Source organism: Apteryx mantelli, chromosome 7 (assembly GCF_036417845.1).
Source record: "Apteryx mantelli isolate bAptMan1 chromosome 7, bAptMan1.hap1, whole genome shotgun sequence".
Lineage (NCBI taxonomy): Eukaryota > Metazoa > Chordata > Aves > Apterygiformes > Apterygidae > Apteryx > Apteryx mantelli.
In genome coordinates, this window is record NC_089984.1 from 9,641,991 (window position 1) to 9,660,934 (window position 18,944).

Genomic DNA, 18,944 nt, shown 5'->3' on the forward strand with positions numbered 1-18,944 from the left:
TCAGCAAACAGGGGCTCTATGTTTTAATACGAGCCAAGCAAGATGCTAGCTATCCACCAGATGGCAGGCTATGGCAAAGAAACGCTCCAAAAAGTGGTCAACTCCATCTGGGCTGTTCCAGGCTTACAAAAATTCAGCCTGGAGCAGCATCAAAAAGCAAGTATATGTTAGCAAGAGAGAACATACTTACTGTCCTTCTGCAACTTAATGGTTGGTCCTCTAAGTACAAGTCTAGTAACTCCATCTTGTGGAGGAAGTGGTAGAAAAAAAGGGAAAATGAGGAAGGGGGGGAAAAAAAGCTATCCATGGGAGGACAGAAGTGTGGAAGAGGTGTGTAAACAATAATGCAAACCAATCCAGAGGCGTAGGGAAGATAAATCAGGTGCTTCTTTTTATCGTTTCATGATGCAAGAACTCAAGCTAAAAGGCAAGAGTCATTTAAAACAGTTTGAAATTATTAGGGCATAAACTAATTACTGACAGACCTTGGGAAAGTGTTTTCTTAGACGTGTATATATAACTTGTCTTCTACTGGTGAATATTTTCTAGGACAATTTTTGTCATTCATTCTTTACATCAACTGTGATTGCTTAGTTCTAAATACAGATCAAAGAGCTTCTTGATAAAATTAAAATACTTCATCTTATTTCATACACATAACCTTTGCCCTGGAATTTAAAGCACTTTATAAGCAAATATAATTATTCAACGTTACAGGGACTCTCAGCTGTAGGATGTTGTTTTACAAATATCCTGTGCTGCTGCCAAAAGGGGTGATGATCCCACCTGCTCCTGTAACGTCTTTTTCTCTGTAGGCTTGGCGGCTGGCTGACCATGCCCTGCAAGGGAAGGGAGAAGAGACGAGCAGCGTTAGGGCCCTCCCTTCGGCAGGAGCATGCGTGTTAGTCATGGCCTAATGAACAACTTTGATCAGACAGATTAGATCTGACTTTTTACTAGTATCACCAGGCCTAGGTCTAGGATGGACTGGGTATTACAGAAATACTCAGCTTTCCGCATCACTTTGAAGTGGCTCATAGCAGTGCTTATACTTCAGCCTAGGAACTCCCATCCTATAAAAGAGAACATTGCATCCACTTTCCGTGCTGCATCACTCATGGGAATGGAAACAGAACTATCTGCCACTCTCAGTCCTAAGCCATGTCCCCTTAACTTTGATTTTAGCAGCAGTAATGTATTTAGTAGGCAGACTGCAAGAACAGAGTAAACAAACATTTCAATTGCAGGAGAGAGAAAAGCTTTAAGACCATTCTCAAAAGTAGCAGCGTGGAGTTTGTCCCTGCATGGACATCCTCCTACACAGAAGCAGCTTCTTTTGGAGCTGGTATTTTGCTGAGGCAACTATTAAGGGACAAATAGCTTAGTCTAAAAAACAGAAGGTACAGCTTGTAATCCCCCTACCCTCTGTGAAGAATCCTGATTCTTCAGCAGAGGTAGCCAGGCTAAAAATTGCTTCCTTTAATGTGCCAGGAGAATGTAACTTCTGTAGCTACTGTTTGTAGAGACAGCTGAAATGGCTGTCTATATCTAACAGCACTGTACTAACATCCCTGGCAGTGAAATGAGATAGATGCTTAAATAAGTTTATTTCCTTCTCGCGAGCACATCCTGTTTTCTCCGCTTTACTTGTATGAATAGAAATATTACAGTCTACTGGCTTATTATCTGTAAAAGCCAGCTAGGCAGATAATAGTGGACAAAATAACTTGCCCTTATGTGAGAATAGCAAACTGAGACCGACTTGGACTAGATTAGGTCATCACAGCTGTCCTGTGTGGTCATGTGCTAAACTACTCCAACAGAAAAATAACTTTTTTTCCTCCAGAAAGATTAGTTTCCTGCAACAATTCAGCATGAAGGAGGTCCTCCAATACTTGTCTTGGTTTCATTTCCGCAGACTTTTTCTTGCCTTCAATCCCTCATCCCTTTCCAGCAAGCACAGGGGACAGACCAGGTATACAAAGGTAAGGGGAGAAGTTGCACAGCAGTAAGGTGTTCTTGTTCTTCTAGTGTACTCTGGAAGAAAAATGCACCCTAAAAAAGCAAACTTACCTTGTAACAATACAAGAATAAGTTAGACTGGCAAAGTTTACAAGAATTCACAATTTTCATGAATCAGTAACATCAAAAGCTAGCTAATGTCTCCACAGGGTGTTGCAACCCCACACAGACTGAAGGAAAGCCTGGTTCCGGCAACACTGGAGTGCCTCTCAGGCAGGGCATTGGCCGAGCGGCCCTGAACGGGGCCGAGCGCGCAGGAGGGCTGATCGCCCTCCTCAGAAACCGAAATACGGAGCGCGTGTGCACATCTCCCCCAGTGCGATGCATTCAGCTGAGGGCAGACTGTCGTAAACGCACCATGCTGTCTCCTCTGTTCTTCACCTCTCTGTAAGTGTTAGAAGCAAGCTGTTAGCAAAATCATTTCATGTATAAGCAAAGCCCTGTGAATTCAACCCAGCTTTCCAGTATTTGCTGAAGGATGAACACACAGAAGTTCAGTGGTACCTGTTTACTAACACGGTTAGTAGAAAGCTTAATTTATTTTTTATACTCTGCAACATTTATAGAGATTTTACACACTTATGTTTAGTGTCAAAACACCTTGGTTTTTATTTTCATATCCTTTTTGAATCAGGTTATGCTGTAAACAATTTTTTTTCAATCAAATACTGCCAGCTAGAATTACTTCCATTCATGCATCACTGAAAACAAAAAGGGTATTTTTCCTTAAGTATAGATTTTTTTTTAAACCATGTCACTTTATACAGAAACCAATAGCTAGATTCAATGCACCCTGATTAGTTATGTAAACAGAGAACCCCCCCCCCAAAAAAAACCTCGTCAACAGAACTAATAAGTTGGTTCCTTCATAGAATGAAAACTTGTATCTCTCCTGACTTGAGGTTAGCATGGTCAGGAGTATAGAGCGTGGCACATTAATCCATCTAGGAGGTGTATAAATTGCACCGTATCTGAATTAACAGAGTTATGCATAATGAAATGCACAGTTTAAATTCATGCTAGAAAGCATTTTTCAATATGAAGTGGCAGCCAACTGGCAACCATAACAGTTAAGTTCTGCACCATCATTTATGGCATTATAGATAACTATTACATATAGCATACTTTAAAACCCTGAAGGATTGTGTTACTTGAAACATTCTCCAGGCAGTCATTTGGTTTGAAACATTGGGAGAAAGACCAAAGAGCTTGTCATCTTATACCGATTATGGTACCTTTACATTTTATGAAGTAGATCAGATATGATGTGTATTTCACAGTAACAAAGTTGCTTTAATGCCTTTTCTCCAACAGTAGGATTGTGTTAGATGTTTCTGCCCTCAGATCATCATTGTCCTGGTGGTTTTCCCTTTTCTCAGTTTGGATAACTACATTGAGCACTTTTCATGGTTTTTAACTATTCATCAATCCTTTCAGTATATCTTCAGAAAGTTCCAGCAGAGGGAGTTCAGGGGATGGGATGTCCAGGGGAGGAAGGTTGGGTATGGGAATGTCCTTTGCCTTCCCAGCAGTTGTTGCAAACTTCTGCCAACTTGCAGCTGAAGCAGTTTCTGAATGTTGCTGCAGACCCCACAACTCTGACTTCTCTACAAAGTCAGCATCTACATCCAGCTCCTTCTCTACTGGAGATTTTTGGAGTCTAGCTCTCTCTGCTTTTAACTGCTTATTCTCTCTCTTTAATCTCTCATTTTCAGCTACAAGAAATTCTATATGCCGTTTCAAATCTGCAATTTTGGTTGCCTGCTCTTCTATTATTGTTTTGTCATCTTTTGGAGCTTTACTCCCAATACATGCTTCCAATGGCTCCTTTTTTTTCTGAAGCAGAAATAATAGTGTATCTGGGTCCCTGTCAAAGACACCCTGAATATCCTGTAGATGTTTCTCTGCAGAGGGGCTGTATTTCTGAGTAATAGGAACCAATACATGTTGATCATCAGATTCTTCAGCAGATGGCTTACAAGAAGTCTGAAGATGTGCAGCTATGTCCTTGTCAGCATGCTGCTGGGCTTTCATCTTTTCCTCTCTCTTTGCCCTTTTCCACCTCTCCTGGATGAGCAGTAACTGTTTCATGTGACTATCCCTTTGTAATTCCAGTGATAGCTGCGCCTGTGTAAGAACAAGATTAAACAAATTAACAGGTGGTACCTAATCCTACCTGAATATTCATGCAGGTAAAGTTCCATTCATGTAAATGTTTACAGAACCAGCATCACAACATGCCCCAGGGAGGGGAGGAGCCTTTTGTTATTCAGGTACTAAATCCAACCAGAAGTTCTCCCTGCTTGTACAACAAAACAGATTCAGATATGTCACCCAAATTTATCATAACTAGGGGTATTATTAAGGACTGAGTTAACATCTGTTTCTTGGGTTTAAGTCACTAACTCAGGCTACGGTAACACCTTTGAGCAGAGACACTAAGAGTTTAACTGATGTGTGAGCAACACCAGGAAGCAAGATATCTGCTTGGAATGTACAGCCACACTTTTATCTATAGCCAAATAATACAAACTATTTGTATGCTTCTATGATGATGTATGCATAGAACTTCTAGGTTTTAACATATTAGTAACACCAACACTAAGCAGAAAAGTGTCCCAAGGCCTGATATGGTCCAAAATGATTCAGCCATATTTTAAGGAAGGGGGGGCGTTTAATAACTCGCAGGAACCACCTGGGAAAGAGGTTACCATTTTTCTATCAGAATGGTCCTTGGGAGGAAAGACAGATGCCAGATCTCCAGGGACTGTTTTAATATTGGCTGAACTCAAAGCCTGCTGCTATAGAAGTGCTGAGCAGACTACACTACTGCATCCATAGACAGATTTGTGCAACGAATGAGGAAGGTATAGGGCTGTTGTCCTGGAGATCCCCCACTCAGGATAAATGAAACCAAAATTAAACACTGTATATGAGATGCCCAGCTATTGTGTCTCAGCAGAACAGCTTAAGTGCCTAACAGCAAAAGTGAGAACTAGTTTCCTAGTTATCACCTACTTGAAGGCTGGCCTTACAGACTAGAAACTTTATCTGGGAAACCCCTGGATGGGTTAGTAATTCTCGTGTCCCCACTCCATGTAAAGCTGGCAAAACTCTCAAGGAAGAAGAGCGTCTCTGCACTTCGAAAACTCCTGGTGCAGTTGCTGTGGGTCTCGGAAAACAATGCAGAGGTTAACGTAGGAGGGGTATGATCAGTCAGAGCACAATATAATACACAGGCACACAACAGAGCTATGGCTGATTCTGGAGTCCGCTGCACTTGGCTCTCACCTGCTCTGACTGGGTCAGTTTCATGGCTTCTGTAAGGTAGGCTGCAGAAGAGAAAATTGAAAAACACTTAGGGCAGGGTTACAAAACCTGAATATTTCCTTAAAAGCTAAGAAAACACTTCAGACCTTACACATTCCAAAGCCCTACATAAAAGAAGCAGTAGAGAGCCAAAGCATTCACCAGTTTACAGTGACTGGAAACTGTTTTTCAAGAGTCTGCAAAAGTTACCATAAGATTATCTAAAAACGCTACACCCTTGCCATTGCATCTTGTCAGCTCAGGTTGTTCCAATTTGTTCTTCACAGGAGGACACCAGCCTAGTATCATGGCAGCCATTTCCAGAACATGCCAGGAAGAACAACTTCCCCATGAGGGGAAACAACACAAGTCAGGACCAAGATGCAACATTTTTCCTTAAAATGCATGTAAGTAAAATCCTCTCTCATTATATGCCAAAATTATGAAGCAATGCTTTTTAGTTATGTTCTTGATGAAGAACTACAGTCCATAGTTCCCCACCTTTTCATCAACTTCCCCTCCAAACCAGAAAAGGTGCTCAGAGCAGCACTTGAGTCTTTGTGCATATCTTGCTAGTGCTGAAAATGACAAATGAGGGATAATAAATTCTTATCAAATTCAGAAGGAGGTAAGATAATGGTGCAGAATCATCAGCTGAAGAAAAACAAGAAATATTCAATGTATTTGGGGGTTTTGTCTTAGTATGTGACATGAAGGAATGAAAAAGACAAGTCTGCATGTTAGAACTCAAGTGCCATCCCTCATTGCTCTGAATATTCATAAATATCAAAAAAATTATCAGTTTCTCACTCTATGGGTTTTTTTAGTACTTATGAATGGAAAGCAAGAATGCCTGGTATCTAGGTAACAATTTTTGGAGTAACCACTTATTTTGTCTCCATACAAGCCCTGTCACTGGAAATGTCCTACTTGCACCAATTAAGACCTCCTCTTTCTTCTTCTGCCAAGTGGTTGCTGCACTTTGTCAGCTAGTTGATGGACTCCAACACAAATAATTAAGCGTGACTAGTTAAATGGACAGGTAGATGAACAAAACCTCACTTAAGAGAGGCCTGTCAACTGCAATGCCAAGGCCTCCAGTGTAATCTACTGTTTTGCTTGATTTCTAGAGGAGCTGAGCTCACTGCCCTTTAACAGCCTCAATCAAGCTTTCTTGATTGAGACATTAGAAAATGGGAGAAAATAAACTAAAGTCTTTTGTTTAAAAAAAAAAAGTTTGTGTCTAAGTGTTTCCTGCATCAACAGAGAAAGTAAGTTACTAAAGCTATGAAAGAAATAAAGAAAAGATGAAGTGTAAAGTGAAGTGAAACCAGCTTCCCATCTGCAGTCTATGTATAACACAAGGTGTTGGCTTCATCTTAAGTCAAGAACTGCCAATGATAACTATCCCCAAAATTCAACTTTGGAAATTTCTGGCTGCAGCTGCTTATATTAGAGAACACGTTTCCAAATGGGACCTTGATGTGGACTGAAAAATAAATTCACATTTTAAGAATAAAAATAATAATCTGCAAGTTACTAGATATTTTATTTACATGAAGTAGGTGAATCTAGAAACTGATTTGAAAAGCTGGAACATAAGAAATTCCGACTCACCAGCAGCTTTTTTGTGACAAGAAATTGCTTCTTCATATTTTCCTGCTGCCAACAAACGGTCTGCTTTTCTGCTCTGCTGATGAGCCTTAAAATAAAAAAGAGCATTACATCAATGAGGGTTAATCCACAAATAGTTTCTCCTGTTCTAAAGGTAAAAGTTATTGGCACATCTAAGCATCATGCACTGATTTCAGTTCTCAGGCTTTTAGGCTCAGATCTCTCAGTCCTTTCAGAGATTTTAATTTCTTTTTGAATACTGCCTTTAATATTCATCTTACAAGAACTTGTATTGTACGGGTAAGAAATGAAGTTTGCTAATGCAGCAAAGATAGTGTGTGCAGCACAATGAAATCCGTTTGAAGCTCTTCCTCAGCAAGTACATCTTTGCCTTTATAGGCATTTGTGTAAGAAGATCAATAGCCCACAGAAGCTAAGAGAAGCTTTAAGTATTTAGGACCAATTTACCTGGCAGAATGCAAGATATTCAAACTGTGTAGCTGGAAAATGAAAAGCAATGTTGCAGCTTATAGCTAGTCTGACATTCCTGCTGCCCCATGCCCAGGTGGCTTTCCTCTTGCATGAAGAAATTGGAAAAGACCTTGGTTTTTTTTGTTCACAGAATACATCAATTTTAATGCAATAAGCAAATCCATAGTTAAAAGTATCAAAGCCATATTACTGCTGTACAACAGTTAAGGCTATACTAGCATTTGTAAGCCACTAATATAAACCACTAGGGTAGACTAAAGATGTTGCTGAAAGCAAGCAACTGATGCAAGTAACCAGTGTTTGCATATGCTCAGTTAGGAACAGGATTGCATAACCACGGCTGCACTGTTCATGAATGCAAGTCTCTTCATCATTACTACAAGATATGAATTTTATGGTCCCTCCTCCAAGACAAGCTGTGCAATATGAGTGACTTTAACTACTAAGTGGCAAGACTGTCAGTAACACACACTATCCAAGGTTGCTTTACTGCATGTTGAATTTGAAGTAAACAGACAACAAGAGCCAAGCACCGGCTCTGCAAAACAATACAGGACACTTATGACACTGGAAGAAGTTTTTGCTTGTTTCTTTGTTTTTAAAAATTACTGCTTCCCTATGCTGGACCCACACTGGCTTAACTTTTAGGGAAAATAGGAGCTGAAAGCCTGAAATCTGTATCTGTATCTCTGGCTCTAACCCATACAAATATTCTGTTCCTTCCCTTCACCCAAATAAAGGCATAATGTATCAGGTTTCAGATGTTTGGTTAATACAAGATTCACTGACTCCCCTTAAGCATATTCCAGGATCTACACAAAAATGAGACCATTTGTCCATATCCTAAGATGTTAGAATGACTGGCTCCATGCAGGCCTTATTTATGGAATTACACTTTTCTCTCTGTCTCCCCCAATCTTGGCAGAAGCATCAAAAACATATAAAAAAAATACTGTAACACACTTCTATCAGGACTGATAGGATACTTGCATAACATCCATTAAAAAGAAAGTTTCAAAATTCAGATCAGTTTCTTTGTCATCATTTACCTCCAAATTGACATAATATCTACAGTATCGCAGTAAATTCAATTTTCTGCTAGAATTTTAGTAGCTCTGACACCACAAATGGGGAAATAGATTGGGATTTGATACAAGAACAAGTGGAGAATTTTTAATGCAGAAGAGTATGGTTTCTTCAGAAAACACTCTTTGGGCAGCATTTGTTCTTAAGCAATCCCTAGCAGTTACATCACTGGATTTAGGCATTTGGCTTTTCTAAAACTGATTTTAATATGTTAATAATGAGTGTTCTAAAACACATCTCCTTGATTCTTCAGAACAAATACTTCAGTGATGTTTATCCTCACAGCACTGTTAACATTCCCTATTTCTTCTGCCCTGAGGTTAAATAATTTCAGCAGAGGAAGTGGCTTACTATTGGAAAATCATCTATTTTATGGCCTCTTTCTATGGACTGCTACAAATGACATATGCCAGAAAGATGAATTTATTTCCCATGAGCATGAACAAATGAGTATCAACTCTTATAGAGCCAATTCCTCAGTTATTCATGGCAGCTCATCCATTTAAAAATTAAGCTATGTCATGGACATAAAAACACCTGAGCTAGTTCCTTGCAAAACAATTTTTCAATAAATTTGTATCTTCTTCTGCAAGCTGCACAGGCGGGTCTAAGAAATCAGGGAATGTGAAAGAAGAAACAGAGTATCTGGAGACAGAAGATCTAATAAAGCAATTCAGCGAGCCAGAGGCTTGGTTCCATTTATTAGTTTCTACATATAAGAATTTGAAACTGGTTATTTTCAAAGGTTGTTTTTCATATGTTTTAAACTGTTGGAGCATAGTCTTATTCGAATCACTTAAGCATATGCAGAACATTTGAGGACAGCCTATCAGTTGTTATTTGATTGAGCAATTAAATTATTTCCATCCTCAATTAACTCCCAGTGAAGTTGAAGGGAGTCTGAAGCAGCTGGGCTAGACCACAAATAAACAAACAGGAAAACAACAACCCAGAGATGCTAACAAAAAGAAAAATTAGGATTCTTTGATTATAAGGACAAAATTCCTTTCTTGCTATTATGTTAAAATACATAGATGTCAGGCCTATTCTGATGCAGAGCAGCAGACTTCACCAGTGGAAACAACAGGAACAGCAGCAGAGAAAAACAGCAGTGTTTCAGCACAGCTTTATTTGAGAAAGTTGGTGTTTTGCCATTAATCATAAGGGGAAAATTCCTCATTTTGTACATTTTCCTGCCAGCTTGACAAGGACATATTTACTCATTTATTCCACCCTGCAAGTGGTTGTTCCAATTAGTTGATTGTGCAAAGACCAAGGAATTTCTCCCATTTTCATGGTAGAATATTCATCACCAGCAGTTTGAGGAAAATTGTGGTGCTGTTTCCTAGCAGCAAGTGATGAATCTGTAACAGAAGTACTTGGATGCTTAATACGCCACGTATCACAGATAAACTTCTACATCTTATCTAGTCAGCGGGTGTATTCTTAGCACTCTGTTACATTTAGGCACACACAGCATCCAAACCATTGTTAGAAAATCTATTCTCAACTCAGAGTGGATTGTATCCCACTATAAAAACTGGCAACAGAAGAATTAGTGCTATCACAAAGTGAAAAAGTGGCTTTCAAGTTTATTCCTGGACTGATGTCATGCTAAAAGAAGGTGGTTACAACAACAATTCTGGAGCTGCTATGCTGGTTCCTAACAGATTCAAGTAGGACTGCTTTGACTTTGGTTTTGCTGCTGTGATGATTACAGAAACAGCTGCTGCATAACTGCAGTTGGTCCATATATCTGATTTCTCCTTCCTCTCTCAGTTTCATTGTTGGAAATCTCTGTAGGATGTGTTGTAAGAATAATTATAATTTATTAACAAGCTAAGGAAATGGAGGGGGGGGGAAGTAGTTCGGCAACTGCTTTCAGATGTCCCTCCCAATCCAGACAAGCAGGAACTCCCAGCAGGTAAACTGACAGGTGTAACAACTTGACTCTCATAAGATGAAGCAGGTGTGAGTGAAGGATGACCAAGGTAAGAAGCTTCCTGAAGTTCCTCTAGCATATTTGGTTCTCAATGGGCTCATGCATATCTTACTGCATCACTTGAACCACTCTGGATGAACTAGAGAAGCAGGTAAGCTAAACAGTTTCCCTCCAACTTTCTAACTAGCTAGAATGTTAAGGGATGATACCCTTATTTTAAATTGGTACTGATATTCCAGAGGAATGATTCTACTTGATTCTCTACCCAACTAACTGAAACTGGTTGCCCATGTAATCTTTGAGCAAGAGAATCAAAAATCAATTGAACAGCAATCTAAAGCAGCAATGTAAATATCCTCTTTGCCTAGAGCTTTCTTTAACAGGTCAAAAATTAACACCCAGCTTATTTTGATGCAATATAAACAAGACGATCATGTGCCTGCAGGCCATGTGAAGGGAAGCCACAAGGCCCACTTGTCACATTTCTTACTGCTTCCTCAAACTATAAAAAAAGCTATGCTAGTTTTCTTTCTGGAGAAGATGAAGTACTACAACTTAAAGGATTACCACCACATGATCCTATCTTAGGTTGAAAAAAGGCTGCTTTTCCCATATGATTTCAGTTGATTCCTAGCTATTATAGAAGGAGACTAACAGAAAAAAAACCCTCCCCAATCCTACAATATTTTAAAGATGTGGATGTATTAACTATTCATTTTCAAATACAGTAAATCTACCACCCTCTCCTAAGAGCAGTAATTTGCAACAGTCCTCTTGTGTTTGAGACAGTCTGGTGTATGTTTGGTTTCCTTTGTTCCCCTAATGGGAACAGCTCTTCACTGGACAAAGCCTTGCATAAGATCTTAAGCTTGCTGTCCTCTTTGTTAATTGTAGAGGGCTCTCTAGAAACTGATATATTTTTTAATATGATTATGAAGCAGATTACAGTGGTTTACTTACTAATGAAGTCAGGAAAAGCTAGCTGCTAAAAATGAAGGGGCCTGCAGAAAGCTGACTGTAAAGGAAGTTCTGTACAACATAACAGTCCCTAAATACTTTAAGTACAACCAGTGTTTGCTGCTAACATCAGCTACTTTATGCTAGAGGTTGTGGATTCTAGTTATTTTTTGTCAGAAAGACTCAATAACTGGGCTCTGTTACTTGCTGAAAGCAAAGATGTGGGGATTTTTCTGAGAGGTGAGGGATCTATTTTGGGGTTTGGTTTGTTTGTGAATACAGGGTTGTTTTTCCAAGAATGTTTGAAGGGAAAGAAGAGTCAGAACGTGAAGGGCACTGTATAGCTTCAGTATTATATAAAAGTGCTGAATATCTTCCATATGGATTTTTACAGCAGCAGGTGAGAGAGGGTGCAAAAGAAGTGTTACCATTCCTTTCCCCCCACCTCTGTCAGTTCTACAGATATAGAAGTATCTTTCAAATCCCTTCTTACCAGGAAACAGTGAACTGAAAAAGATTTGTATGTGCATGAATACATATGCATTGGAAAATGGAATGAAGAGAGAATACAAGTAGGAAAACTTGACCTGAGAAGTCCAAGAATAAACTATAGCCATCTATAAAACTGTAGTGTGATCATGATAAACAAAACTCAGAAGAATCATGGAAAATGCTTGTATTTACAGGTAGTTACATTAAAAGTAAAAAAATAATAAAATGATGTAAAAAAACCCCCAAAAAATAGGAGTATATTTGCCACTTAAAAAAAAAAAGTGTGTAGCTTTATTAACAAGAGCAAGACACCTTAAAAATATTCCCCGTGTTTGGGGGAAAGTGTTACAATCAGATAAAGTTAACTAAATGATTATAAAAATGGCAGAATCATTATGGCTGTTCAACCAATACCACTAGCCACATGTTAGCTGAAATTTCTATCTTTGAAAGCCTGTACTTAGCAAGGTTACAGAACAATGATTCAACTATAAATTACAGGTTTGTGTAACTATAGAGCAAAATAAGCACATGACGCTCTCATGAGAATGTATTCTCAATTTAACAGACCCTTTAGTCATTTGTATTGAACTGTAAAGATGTTAAAGTTCAACTCTCTTGTAAGCAATAGCATTGGAATCTAAATATATGGGTAGACAAGCAACCAAATTATTGTGACTTAGGCATAGCTGCAGCTGCTGTTCACCTGCAACTTCATTAAGGTGTGGTATCCTTTTACTCAATGCATAGTCAAGTCAACCTCATTCTCTTCATCCACTTAATATGATAAAAGCACTAAAGCTGCAACTTGCTTTTTAGAGCCATTTCATGTACCTACAGTTCTCAACTGTTTCAGTAATGTGTTTCCTCATATACAGTGCTGCAGCTGGTACTACAGAAGCCTTGCTAACTGGAGCTTATAAGCTGAATGAGAAGAGTCCCACGGCCCTGACAATAAACAAAATCAATTTGGGATCCTATAGGTAGGCTTAGTTCTAAACTGTATGGCTCAAGCTGTTACAGCAAGTGATCTGCCCCTCAATAGGGACAACAGAATCATCACAACAAATAGTCCAGTAAACAGACTATCCCAGGGGCAATAATTTCAAAGAGGTGAGTCAGAATAGCTTCAGCTGTGACTTCAGTCTACTGCTTCATCAGACCTCTATGAGGTTGCTTCATTCTGCTCTTTAAATGCTACAAGGCATGCTTACTCAGAACTGAACTTTGTGTCTCAATGATATGTGTGCACCTATCTGTAATGCCAACGTGACACAGCAGGAGGACACTGCTGCTAGGTACTCAAACAGCATAAATACTGGTGATGAAATAATTCTGCTGCCAACCACCCATAGCTTACTTAACTATGGTCTTGATTCAGAGCTACTGCAAATTGCTATACACACAACAGAATAGTTTTGAGCTGTGCTTAAATAGTAGTTATGTGACCAACGACAACATTGTTGAGCTATTCTAATGAGTCTATTACTGATCAGGCAGTTCAGCTGAATGTCCTATGTATCACCTCAGTATTTCCATTGACTTAATCCAGGCAGATGCACTGCTGCCACTATGGATTCATACCTTACATTTCCCTTAGCTGAAATGAATGACCATATTATAGATTACATTGTTATATGGAAAGCCAAGCCAAGGCTTCTACCACCCTGGTATAAAAGACTTCCTGTCAGGAACAACTTTCTATATAATGAGGTTCTTCCACTTCTTCTACTTAATAAGCTTGTTTCTTCTAGCTTGAGTTCGGAATTGAGTGCATCTGTCTCTTTCTTTCGATTTCAGATTGGAAGAGTAAATATAGCAGCTTCCAAGTGAGCTTTATTTGGATGATGGGGGGAATCAGGGAAAACACTAAAACAGGATTCATTTCTGTTGTACAGATTAACGTGATGATCCTGCTTTTCCCATCAAAATAGCAGAGGTACAGGCTGGCATTAAGTCTCAAACTTACTGGTGCAAGTGATCTAAATCTTTCAGTCTCCGGTAAAGTATTTCATAGATGCTTTCAACTTTTCCCCTCCTCTTCCATATTGCGTATTTATTCTGCCCATTATTCTCCCTTCAAGTAGCTATGGTATTCACCTCATTTCTAAACCTTTTCTTAAAGTAGACAGTAGGCTGGCTTGCATTGGAATAGTTACTACCAATGTTTTACACCATTAGTATTAAAAACATTCATTACGTGAGATTCCTGTAATATACATTTTGTTGTGTTCTTCTCACCCCTGACCCCAGTCTGTAGTTTCTACTTTTTCATCAAAACAAAACAACAGCTCTTCAAGTTGGATACCTTACATTTCAAGAAAGTTACAGGCAATAGATATTCACCAATCTTTGAGTGTTATCTTCTAAACCATACTAATAATTGCTATGACTTTGTAGGTGGAAGGCAGGGTAGAGGTGGTATGTTTCCCTAGAACATATCCTATGGAAAGAGACTCAGTAAAGGAACGCTAAAGTGTAGAACCCACAGAGCTATCAAGTTCTGGGTGTTGGACTCGGTATCAACCTCAAGAAGAGATTAAAAAGGAAACTTGTTTGTTGTACTATTTGCCTTATATTTTTACTGTGTTATTTCCAAGCTTCTGGTGGTCATCTGTGCATGGTTGTACTTCACAAGTATGGAAAAGCTGCACAGGTGTCTGGCTGATCTCTCTTGTTCCTACACCTAAGGTTAAAAAAATTGTTGAATCCAAGATCAGAATTCTTCCCCTAAACCAAATGGCAGGAGAAGAGGAGAGAATCACCCATACAGCAGCTAGCACAGAGAAGCTTTTAATTTCATCTTTTATAGGGCCTCTCTTCTTGTGACACTTATCTTCATGCTTTTGCACTGTCTTAGATTAGTCAAAGAACATTGAGCTGTCTTAGTTTATGACACCAGAGTATGTGTGAAACAAGTGTTCAGCTGGACTAGATATTCACTATGTGGTTGCCTGCAGTTGCAGGGACTGGACATGGTCCATACCAGTTTTAAGTTCCAAGGCATAACCTAATTATGGCATTTGTAGGGTTGAATAACTGGTTTCCTTATTAGTAACAGGATAAGGATCGGAGCTTTAACCCACTCTTTCGAGGTTAGATGATGTTTCTTGTCTGCAAAGCATATAGTATGCTATGGGGGGAGAGGAAGTGCCCAAATGAATGCTCAAGTATCAAAGTTTCCCCAAAACACTTTCCCAGGCTCTAATAATTCAGATGATGACAAGTTTGGAAAAGTTGTTTCAATTTATTCCTAAATGAATTATTTCTGTATACAATGGATACCTTGAAGGCAGTTCAGTGGAAAAATTAAATCGGCAGTTAGTACTGTAGCACCAAGCCCAAGAAAGGTTAAAAGAAGGAAATAAGGGGTTAGACTCAAAATAATTATTTAAGTATGAAACAATGGCAAAGAAGGCATGCACAAGCACAGGAATAATTTAAAAAGATGAAAAAAAGTGTGATTGAAGGACTAATTCTAAAAAGATAAATACATTTCTCACTGAAGTCATTAGACCTGAAAGTCAACTTTTAAAACTTCAGTTAAACGGTAAACACTGTTTAGATACAGATTTTTATAACACACAAATCTGGAAAGCAAATCAGTATTTGTCAAGTGCCAGCTATAAAAATAAACCAGTAAATTGGGAAGACCAGAACATTATTAAGGAAAACAAATATCACTGATAGTTTAAGGCCTTAACTTACGCCCAGATACGTAAAGATAAAACATTATCTTGAGATAAACATCTTTCAGAAGACAGAAATCTAGTGTAATTAAATGTCAGCAGAATACAACAGGTATGGGAGGCCATCTGTAATTAGGAAGGCTAAGCAAATAATCAAATACATAAAAAATAACTGAAACTGAAAGCCACTAATACAATAATAAATGATTAGGTGCAGTGGGTCTGCTACATGTTGATAGATGAACACAGGCATTAGGATACTGCAGAATTGTTAAGGACTTTTTTTTTATTATGTTTACCTCCCAGAAAAATGGTGAAGTATCCATGCCTTCAAGTAAGTAAGATTAGATGCTCAAACATGCAACTAAAGAACAAATTCCAAAGGACAAGATGAGCAATAACCAAGAACTATAGCAAATTCTAATGAAAAGCCTCAGCTAAAAAATGCTAATTTCACTAAAATTAGCAAGCAGCGAAATACTGAAATAAGAAAAATGCCTTGTACCTAAAACAAGAATCATGGATATCAGATAAATGAGTCTATACAGAACCACCTACTAGGGGGTGTGTGTGTGTTTCCCCCCCCCCCCCCCCAAATGGTTTGGCATTTGTGGAGAAATTCATGCTTTTTCAATTCACATGAACTAGATTCAGGTAAGAGAAGAGATTTTTAGGAGAGGGAACAGAAGTAAATGATACTGAATAGTATCAACAACTTAAATGAACATTCCTATTATAACAGAGATTGGCACCTTCCCTGAACGTTGTTGCAAACCTGACAAACTCAATTACAGAGAGGGACTGTGAATATAAGAGCTTGAGGAAACTGCTGTAAATTACTCCTATTTACATCTGTAAAAATGTAGGAGTGTTCTAACCAAGGTACTGTGCCCATTCAAGCTCTTGTTGAAGTTTTTCATGGTGCTTGGTACAACCTGAAAAGACAGTGAATTTTTCCATATGAGAAGATTTGTAACTGCACTGTGCAGGAGTTTCAGAAACATTTTTTTTGTGCTTTAGGATATAATCACTCTAGGAAAATGGAACAGGAACATATGCACAGGCAATTTCATGATTTTCTGTATAGGGTTATATAAAGTAACTTTTTTTCCCCTGTATCATCTGTTACATAGAAGTGTCTTGATCTTATTTTTAGCCTGGTGCTAGACAGGTGTGGTAACTGCACACTCCTATTGTGGTCAGAAAATCATCATCTTTTAGGACTGAAGCCAGGCTTTAGTCACACTCTTGTCACTCCTACAATCCTTAGTAAGTGGTCTCAGTAAGAAACACGGCTAACTTGTAATAATCTACACTGCCATAAAGTTGCTAATTTCAGCCATTTACCAGTGAATCCTCAATTACAGTTCTCTCCTTACAAGTCCATACACTAAGCCTTTCCTCTAATGACCTACTTCTAAAAAAGTTTCTAGAATGTCTGTAAATAGCTACTGTTTATCCCTCCTGCATCATCTTGCAAGTTTGAGTTCAAACCCATCATGTCACCAAGTTGCAAGGATTACCTTCCTGCTGCTGCTTATTTCATTCAACTCTCCAATATACAGTGTAAAGGGAGTCTGAGACAGCATGGTGTGGATGCGCTTGGAGTGGTTCTGCATCATCAGTTCCAATCTAGACAGACCACGTTCCTGCTCTACTGCCAGACCTAACTCCACGGATGGTCTCTTACAAGCCTTTCTGGAAACTGGAGAGCACAGTCTAGGAACACCTGACTGGCTCTATATGGAGCGGGCAAAGGGTTGGCAAGGCTGACACCAGGCAGAAGCAGATGAGCTTCGATAAAACTGAAATGACACCAAACTCTACGGTCTGCGTGGCAGTGGCTAACCCACTTCTGGATCAAAAGCGTTCCTGGAAGCACCGCAGCTGCCATGCGGTTATGTGGTTCCTGGCTGACTGGACTGCTGGACCCAAGACGGTCCTTCAAGGGAATGCTCTGTCCATCCCTGTCTCGATGGCATTTGTCAACACACAGCTTTGACAGACCCACCAGGTAGCTCAGGTTCGAGTGTTCTTGCATCTGGACCTCGTCTATGTGACAGGACCCTGCCGATTCAGTCTATTTAAAATCTGGTTAGTCTTTGTGAAGATCCATTGTTTAGGAATTTGTGTTTCAGACAGAGCTCCTTATGGATTTCGTTTAAGCAGAGTCACTACTGATTTAAGACTTTAAAGCAGCTCACCTTTCAAATCAAAAAAGCATCTAGTCAACAGCTGTACTGGATAATCCTCTAAACTCACATAGGTAAGTCCTGTGTGATCTCCAGTGCCTCCTTCCAAAACTTCCCATGTCCTTGGCGTTTGCACCTAGGACCAGGCTTAACCCCTATCTAAATACACCACCGTGCGTGCTTACGCGTTATTTCATGCTCTACGCTTCTCCCAATTGCTACTAGGCACCGAGTAATCCAAATGGGAAGGAATCATTCTGATTTGTGGGGTTTGGGGTTTTTTTCTTTTTCGGTTCCTGTGATACGTCGCACAAGAGACACTGCAACGCGGCGCGCGCCCGGCCGCCGCCTCCCCGTGCCCGGGGAGGGAAGGGAGCGGGACCGTTTCTCCGGCGCTGGACACCCGCTCGGCCCGGCGGGGCTGCGGGGGGAGGCGCGGCGGACAGGCCCGGGCAGGTCCCGCGGGGCCGCGCTGCCCCGTCGCGCCGCGCTTCTCCGCGCCGGGACGCGACACCCTCCCCTCCCCCCGCCCCCAACGGTCGCGCCTCGCGCCGGGCCCCGACCCCCCCGACCCCCCCCCCCAGCCGCGCGCGCTCACCAGGTTGAGGGGCCCCTCCATCACTTCCATGGACGGCGGGGGCTGCGGGCACATGGGCGCGGAGGCGAGCTGCTCGCCGCTCCCGGTGCCGCCGGCCCCCACCGCCCCGTCGGGCCGCCGGCGCCCCGCCCCGCCCCGGCGGCCGGTAAACACGGCGGCCGCTTCCGCGCGCGCCCGCTGTGACGTCGCCGCGCTGCCGCCTCGCGAGAGGCGGATCGCCCCGCCCCCTCCCTAGCGTCACAAATCGCGCGAGAAGGGGTGGAGGAGGTGTCGCCGTGGTAACGGGCGCTGCCCCTGGCCCCGCCCACTCCCCAACGGCCGCCCGCCCGCCGGCAGCGCGAGCCGTTCGGGGCCGCCTCAGGAACGGTCTCAGAGCGAGCTGTCGGCTCGGGTAAGCGGCCTGGAAGCACGGGGACGGGCTGGCAGGAGGGCCCGGGCCTCCTGGTGGAGTCCCCGGCTCTGACTCTTTTTTTTTTCTTTCTTTTTTTGGTAGTTTAATTTGTGACACAAACTGTTGGTTCGTAAGTGCACGATGTTCCTGCGAAGGAAAA

General features: G+C 40.8%; 1 protein-coding gene across 1 annotated transcript; it reads right to left on the bottom strand.

Moving 5' to 3' along the window:
* Window positions 1-2,523: 2,523 nt before the first annotated feature.
* Window positions 2,524-18,525, bottom strand: NRBF2 (nuclear receptor binding factor 2). The gene is made up of 4 exons (XM_067299774.1): window positions 18,394-18,525; window positions 6,949-7,033; window positions 5,314-5,354; window positions 2,524-4,149 (listed from the first exon to the last, which is right to left on the bottom strand). Exons 1-4 carry the CDS (start codon window positions 18,445-18,447, stop codon window positions 3,436-3,438), a joined length of 894 nt encoding a protein of 297 aa, XP_067155875.1. The 5' UTR covers window positions 18,448-18,525; the 3' UTR covers window positions 2,524-3,435.
* Between the last annotated feature and the right edge of the window lie 419 nt (window positions 18,526-18,944).

Bases quoted from the DNA above. Each gene is read 5' to 3' on its own strand.
- NRBF2 (XM_067299774.1), bottom strand. From the start codon at position 18,447: ATGTGCCCGCAGCCCCCGCCGTCCATGGAAGTGATGGAGGGGCCCCTC. The intron at 7,034-18,393 runs GTGAGCGCGCGC...TTTTATTTTAAG, and splicing joins TGGAGGGGCCCCTCAACCTG to GCTCATCAGCAGAGCAGAAA. The intron at 4,150-5,313 runs GTGAGAGCCAAG...GTTCTTACACAG, and splicing joins AACTGACCCAGTCAGAGCAG to GCGCAGCTATCACTGGAATT.